This window comes from Xyrauchen texanus, unplaced genomic scaffold (genome assembly GCF_025860055.1).
Source record: "Xyrauchen texanus isolate HMW12.3.18 unplaced genomic scaffold, RBS_HiC_50CHRs HiC_scaffold_411, whole genome shotgun sequence".
Taxonomy (NCBI): domain Eukaryota; kingdom Metazoa; phylum Chordata; class Actinopteri; order Cypriniformes; family Catostomidae; genus Xyrauchen; species Xyrauchen texanus.
Genome location: NW_026266379.1, coordinates 20,001 through 28,332, shown reverse-complemented (window position 1 = coordinate 28,332; position 8,332 = coordinate 20,001). Strand labels below are relative to the sequence as shown.

The following is an 8,332-nucleotide window of genomic DNA, read 5'->3' as shown; positions in this document are numbered from 1 at the left end:
CAGTAAAGCTGCATTGAATCCAAATGTGTTGTGATATGTGCTGTACAAATAAACCTGAGATGACTTTCAAACAGGAGAAATCATGTTTCTTTCATTTCATCAAAACTCTTCCATCCATATTTGATTTTTATACAAACAAAAACAGAGAGATGAAAATGACACTTTATTATTCACATGTTTTACATAAAGAGTGAGGAGCTGAAACAATCATGATGTCAAATATTGTTCAGATTTAAATGTCTTCAGTTGTTTTGAAGAAATAATCATTTTCTCCAGTGCAAAATATATTTATGACATTAATAATCAAGAGTTTAAGATAGTATTTAAATCTGTAAGAAAGCATAAAGTCCAGAATATTTCAAACACAAAGACACACTTATTTAAAGTACGGAAACATCAGATCACACACAAATCCACACAATAAAACTAGATCAGAATAAAACTAAAGTGTTTCTGCTCTTATTCATTATTTGAACATGAAACAGGAAATATTCAAGTAAAAGATTCAAATAGAAATCATAGAAAAGCAGAAACACAAAATACAATGTTTTAAAATCATATGAATGAGAAATCAATTCTACAACAAATGAAACATGGTGAAATAATGAACAGGAATGTAAGAAAAGTCTTCTGAACGTTTTTAAAGAGATTCAGATTGAAGTTTCTTCCTCTGTTACTGCAAACTGACTTTGATCTTCAACAGATGAAACTATCAAATACAAAAACAATATTAGAAACATGTCATTGAACTCCACTTTCATATTGTTTCCTCTGCTGTTATTGTCTTTGTGAACATTTCATCTGTTGATTATATTGATCTCTTTTACCTCTCGCTCTGTAGCATTTGAACACCAGCACGACTGTCGCCATCAGATATGGACAAACTGCCAGAAGAGAACTGAGAGTGTGTAAGACACGAATCTGATGTGCTGACACTGAAAAACAGACACACAAGCACATGATGATTGAGTATATCTGAAGAAGTGCACATGAATGAATAGAAAAGAGAGAATAAACTCTCACCTCTGACTGAGATCCAGCTCTCGGGTGACTGTCCTCTCTCTCCGTGTTTACAGGAGTAGAAACCCTCATGTGACTTTGAGACAGTAGGGATGCTCATCTCTCCTGTCGTCTGATTCTGGAGGAGTGATCCATCTTTATAGAAATCAGCTGTGAGGATTGAGGAGTTTGTAGATCGATGTAAACAGTGTAGAGTCAGAGTATCTCCCTCAATCACAGGATGAACAGAACTCTCCAGAATCACATCACCATCTACACAACAGAGGAAATGGAGAAACAGCAGGAAGAAGTTTAAGCACATATTTAAAGTCACATATTCAGCTCTGTTTTAAGTATCATGACACTATATCTGCTGTTATATAGACTCACCATGTACTGTGATGTTAATATGAGGACTGTGTTCTCCAGATTGAGACTCACACCAGTACACTCCAGTGTCAGATGTTTTAAGGGAGCTGATTTCACATGTAGATCCTGTAGATGAACAATCTTTCATTCTCTCACTGTCTGTGTTTCTTCTCACTGTCCATCCAGTGGAGTTATTGTGATCCTCACAGTTCAGAGAGAGAGAGTGAGATGAGAAGTGTTGACTTCTGCTGGGACTGATGATCAGAGACACTGAGGGACGTTGAGCTGAAATGAAGTTCAAACAAAAAAAACAAAAGAGCACAACAGCAGCCAAATCATTTTCAATATAAATCTAAATCAGGTATTAAGAGTTACAGAGATGATTTGCGCCGTAAAATGACTTTACAAAACTGATGGTGGATAGAAGCCCCCATGTGCTGTTGTTAAGGTTATTAAGGTTGTTAAGGAAATTTTTTTGTGGGGGTGAAAACTTGGCCCATCTTTTTGTTATTGAGGGCCACCCAAAAGTAATTTCCTGGCTTTCTGGTCACATTGTCTTTAGGATCTCTTAGTGCAAACACAATTTACAAACACAGTCACTGGTAATAAAATACAGTATGTTTTATCTCACCTGTGACATTGACCCACAATGCATCACTGTAGTTTGTGTAGTAAACTGGTTCTCCTCTTCCAGCTCTACACCAGTACTGACCTCCATCAGACACTGAATCAATATGGACTCTGTAGGAGTTTGTTTCTGTCTTGTTTTTCTCAGAGTTCTGTGTGTGTTTGTACCAGTAAAAGTCCCATCCAGCGGTCTGAGTCATGTGACAGATCAGAGTCACCGTGTTTCCTGTCAGTGCAGCTCCTGCAGTATCTGATGTGAGTTCAGGATTGAGCTTTGAGTCTGTGGTGAAGAACATTTGGGTCATTAATAAACAGAGTTCATCTTCTGCTCGTCTTTACTACAGTAATTACTGACCTTCAGAGCTCCTGATAAACACTCAGAACAAACTGAATAAACTTTGCATACATTGATAAACTCCACAAATGTTTCTTTCTTTATTTTTTTGTTTTTTAAACTCACTAAAACATATCTCAAATCAGATAAAGTAAATCAGCACCTTTAACTGTTACTTGAACTGTGTTACTGAACTGTGTGTCGTAGTTTCCTCTTTGTGCTCTGCATCTGTACTGTCCTCCATCAGAGACTTTCACTGATCTGATTGTTTTAGTTCCTGCAGCATCACTGGATTCAGAGTTGACTGGATTGACTGAATCATCTTTAATCCAGCTGTATCTCCACTCAGTGTGTGTTTGTGTCTGTATGTCACATGTGAGAGTGACTGTCTCTCCTCTGAACACATGATGATCTGGATTTACACGCACTTCAGGTTTTGGTCTCTCTGTATAAAACACAAGTAAATATTCATCTATTTTACAATAATACAAGAATTAGACTGTAATCAGTTCATCTGAAGATTATGAAGTTTTGAAACATTCAAATAAATGTAATAAGTTCAACAACACACATATCCACATTATTCCTGAACACAGATTGATTTGACCCAATTTGGTTTGGCAACCGTTCCTCACCAGTAACAGCACAAGATATAAGTATTGTAATGATTATTGAACAGTTTAACACTTCAAATATACATTTTCACGCATTCAGTCATTTGTTGCATTTGTGATTTAGTTCAATTCTACAAAACCTGCTGAAAATATATTATTCATGTGCAGTTTATTTATTGCCATTTTGTCCAAATCATGTAAAACTACATTGAATCTTGTGTTTTTATGAAACGGGCTATAATTTATTATCCCGTGTACTGTATTTCCACATACATTCATCTCCGTGAAGTCCGTGGGATGGTGCTTAATGTTTGAAGTGTTTCCCGTCGATAACTTTTGCAGCAAACTTTACAGACTGGGTCTCATCAACACTGATGGAGCTTCGTGGGTCTTTCACAAGTAATCCCAGACAGCGGAATAAAGGTTCAGACTCGTCCGGACATGTCTGTATATGTTTCACTCGTGCTGGACTTCTGATGTGCTCGTGATGCGCTCACGACACCTGCATGTCACCTTTAAAACTGAGTGACAGTCAAATGCAACACGAGGAAGAAGCAAATTTAAAGATTTATTTTATCTAGCAAGTTTATATGATGATGTGTAAATGTCACAGATTCTGTCTTAATGAGAAACAGATTCACATTCTTCTCTGCATATCGCCCCTGCTGTCTCACAAAAACATGACAAACATTGATCTGTTTCTCACCCACACCATCATATCACTTCTGAAGACATGGATTAAACCACTGGAGTCTTATGGATACTTTTATACTGCCTTTATGTGCTTTTTGGAGCATCAAAATTATGCTAAAATATTATTTTAAAAATCTGAATTTGTGTTCTGCAGAAGAAAGGAAGTCACACACATCTGGGGTGGCATGAGGGTGAGTAAATGATGAGAGGATTTTCACTTTTGGGTAAAAATCTCTTTAAAGTGATCGCTCAGCCAGAAGTTAATATTCTGTCATCATTTCTCTACCCTCATGTTGTTCCAAACCAGTGTGAGGCTTTGTTAGGGACTGACCGTCTCAGTCACCATTCACTTTCAATATATATATAAAACATTCACTGAAAGTAAATAGTGACTCAAACATTCTGTGTAATATCTCCTGTGTTGCATGGAAGAAAGAAAGTCCTACGGGTTTGGAACAACATGATGGTGAATGATGACAGAATTCCCATGAATAATAATTCTATAATACATGTTCAATGTGTTTTATGTTCTGGAATATCGGGGACTAAATGTCTATTTGTCATTTGTGAAAGTAACGAGTTACTCACTACTTGAGTACTCTTTTAATTACTTTCTTACTCTTACTCAAGTAATTATTTATGTTAGTACTTTTACTTCTACTTGAGTAATTATGATTTTGAAGTAATTGTACTTTTACTTGAGTTCAGTTTTTGGCTATTCTTCCCACCTCTGGATAACAATTAATGTATTTATCATTTAAATACATTTACATTTTATTTTCAGTGACAGAAGTCAGTAAGTAAATTGTTGTTCTTGATCCCATTAAATGTCAAACACAGACCATTGCATGGGCCCCCCTGGGGTCATCTGTACCCTTTGACCCCCCCAGGGGCATGTTTTATACATTATATTATATATTTTATAGAATTATATAGAATTATTTTCTTTATACACAAGGTCAGAATCTAAAGATATTTAAAACATTTAATTAACTGTGGAATAAATGTCACTGTGACAACATGCCCCAATGGTGACTCATATGAGGGGTAAGTTCTCACAGTGGAAGATTGCTAATTTTAAACATATTATTAGGGCCTAAATAAAACATTGTGGTGTTTTTCTTCAAAATATTTCCCTCATTTAACATTTTACAGCTTGTATAATTCTTGAAACTTACATTTAAAGACAGGAGCATCAGCTCGAAGTCCACAACTCTCTTAAAGGGACAGTCCACCCAAAAATGACAATTCTCTCATCATTTACTCACACTTTTGAGAGTGGTCAGTTTCGCACTAAAACAGGTGGGGCTCAAACACCACAGCCAATATTAGAATATCAGTGTTATTATAGAGAGGTTTCAAATAGGTTGTGTATGAAGACACTCCCATATGTGTTAGTAAACGCAATGTCTCGTTCCCTTCGTCTCAGGGAACCGAGGTTACGTACGTAACGTAATAATGTCTTCTTCTTCTTCAGTGCTTCATCTGATTATGTAGATGTCATGATGGTCCGAGGTTTGTTATGTTCATATCATTCACTAATTTGAGTTGTTCTGACAGAAAACAACTTCACAAGTTGAGCCTGAAAGTCATTTTGACTCCAAATAACACTTAAATGTTTGTTGTCCTCCGTCTGAATCGCTCGTTTCGGTCGTTTTTACATTGTGTCTCGAGACCAGAAACACAAAACAGGCAATTACAATCATCATGTGTCGTCCAGTAGTTGCTCAGGAAAACTGTGGATCTGCTGATGATGCATATGATTATAATATAACAGATGATCACTCACCGATGACACGAAATGACACTTCATCACTCAAGTAAGTGTCGATTTGTCCAGATGTTCTTGTAGCGATACACCTGCATTTACTGTATCCACTGTATCTGATGTAACTTGCAGTAAACTTGAACTGTTTCTCATTAGAGTCTTGATAAACACGACCATCACAGTGAAATCTGTATGTCCAGTCTGTCACTCGTGTCCCCTGTACGTCACATGTGAGAGTGACAGTCTCTCCTCTGAATATCGGTGATGTTTCAGGATTTACAGTCAGAACAGATTTATCTGTAAGAACCAGAAACAAACACACAACTCTCACTTTACAAAACACACATGTTGCATCTACAGTTATGAACACACACACACACACACACACACACACACACACACACACACACACACACACACACACACACACTTCTACTCTTATTTTGTATTTTTATTTGTATTGCACATTCTATATTGTGTGTATTGTTTACTGTACATTGTATATTATTATTGTGTTGTGTAAATATTGTAATAAAATAATAAAAGTGATTTGGTTTGATTTGACACCATAATATGCACCCGTTACCCTCTTTAATTGTATTTAATGATTAATTTCATGAAAATAATCCACGGTATGATCATGAAAAGGTTTTTTTCTAGATAACACCGGAAGTGCTTCACTGATGACACTCCCCCTCCACACAAACACTCATATAACACACAAACACTCATATAACACACACATACTCATATAACACACACACACTCATATAACACACACATACTCATATAACACACACACACTCATATAACACACACACACTCATATAACACACACATACTCATATAACACACACATACTCATATAACACACAAACACTCATATAACACACAAACACTCATATAACACACACACACTCATATAACACACACATACTCATATAACACACACATACTCATAACACACACATACTCATATAACACACACATACTCATATAACACACAAACACTCATATAACACACAAACACTCATATAACACACACATACTCATATAACACACACATACTCATATAACACACACATACTCATATAACACACACTCATATAACACACACACACTCATATAACACACAAACACTCATATAACACACAAACACTCATATAACACACACATACTCATATAACACACAAACACTCATATAACACACACATACTCATATAACACACAAACACTCATATAACACACAAACACTCATATAACACACACATACTCATATAACACACAAACACTCATATAACACACAAACACTCATATAACACACACATACTCATATAACACACACACACTCATATAACACACAAACACTCATATAACACACAAACACTCATATAACACACACATACTCATATAACACACAAACACTCATATAACACACACATACTCATATAACACACAAACACTCATATAACACACAAACACTCATATAACACACACATACTCATATAACACACAAACACTCATATAACACACAAACACTCATATAACACACACATACTCATATAACACACACATACTCATATAACACACAAACACTCATATAACACACACATACTCATATAACACACACATACTCATATAACACACAAACACTCATATAATACACACATACTCATATAACACACAAACACTCATATAACACACACATACTCATATAACACACACATACTCATATAACACACAAACACTCATATAACAAACACTCATATAACACACAAACACTCATATAACACACACATACTCATATAACACACAAACACTCATATAACACACACATACTCATATAACACACAAACACTCATATAACACACAAACACTCATATAACACACACATACTCATATAACACACATCACTCATATAACACACACATACTCATATAACACACAAACACTCATATAACACACACATACTCATATAACACACACATACTCATATAACACACAAATACTCATATAACACACACATACTCATATAACACACAAACACTCATATAACACACACATACTCATATAACACACACATACTCATATAACACACACACACTCATATAACACACACATACTCATATAACACACAAACACTCATATAACACACAAACACTCATATAACACACAAACACTCATATAACACACAAACACTCATATAACACACAAACACTCATATAACACACAAACACTCATAACACACACATACTCATATAACACACAAATACTCATATAACACACACATACTCATATAACACACACATACTCATATAACACACAAACACTCATATAACACACACATACTGATATAACACACACATACTCATATAACACACAAATACTCATATAACACACAAACACTCATATAACACACAAACACTCATATAACACACACATACTCATATAACACACACATACTCATATAACACACAAACACTCATATAACACACAAACACTCATATAACACACACATACTCATATAACACACAAACACTCATATAACACACATACTCATATAACACACAAACACTCATATAACACACAAACACTCATATAACACACACATACTCATATAACACACAAACACTCATATAACACACAAACACTCATATAACACACACATACTCATATAACACACAAACACTCATATAACACACACATACTGATATAACACACACATACTCATATAACACACAAATACTCATATAACACACAAACACTCATATAACACACACATACTGATATAACACACAAACACTCATATAACACACAAACACTCATATAACACACAAACACTCATATAACACACACATACTGATATAACACACAAACACTCATATAACACACACATACTGATATAACACACAAACACTCATATAACAC

The 8,332-nt window shown here is 35.1% G+C and overlaps 1 protein-coding gene across 1 annotated transcript in view; it reads right to left on the bottom strand.

The window, feature by feature from the left end:
* Positions 1 to 438: 438 nt before the first annotated feature.
* The window catches only part of LOC127642138 (Fc receptor-like protein 5), a 23,497-nt gene continuing 15,603 nt past the window's right edge, over positions 439 to 8,332 (bottom strand). Inside the window, exons 4-10 of the mRNA XM_052124847.1 lie at positions 5,426 to 5,701; positions 2,493 to 2,774; positions 2,000 to 2,275; positions 1,390 to 1,653; positions 1,024 to 1,272; positions 828 to 935; positions 439 to 709 (exon numbers count right to left, since the gene is read on the bottom strand). Coding sequence (XP_051980807.1) covers positions 651 to 709; positions 828 to 935; positions 1,024 to 1,272; positions 1,390 to 1,653; positions 2,000 to 2,275; positions 2,493 to 2,774; positions 5,426 to 5,701 — 1,514 coding nt within the window. The 3' untranslated portion in view covers positions 439 to 650. The remainder of the gene's footprint in view (positions 710 to 827; positions 936 to 1,023; positions 1,273 to 1,389; positions 1,654 to 1,999; positions 2,276 to 2,492; positions 2,775 to 5,425; positions 5,702 to 8,332) is intronic.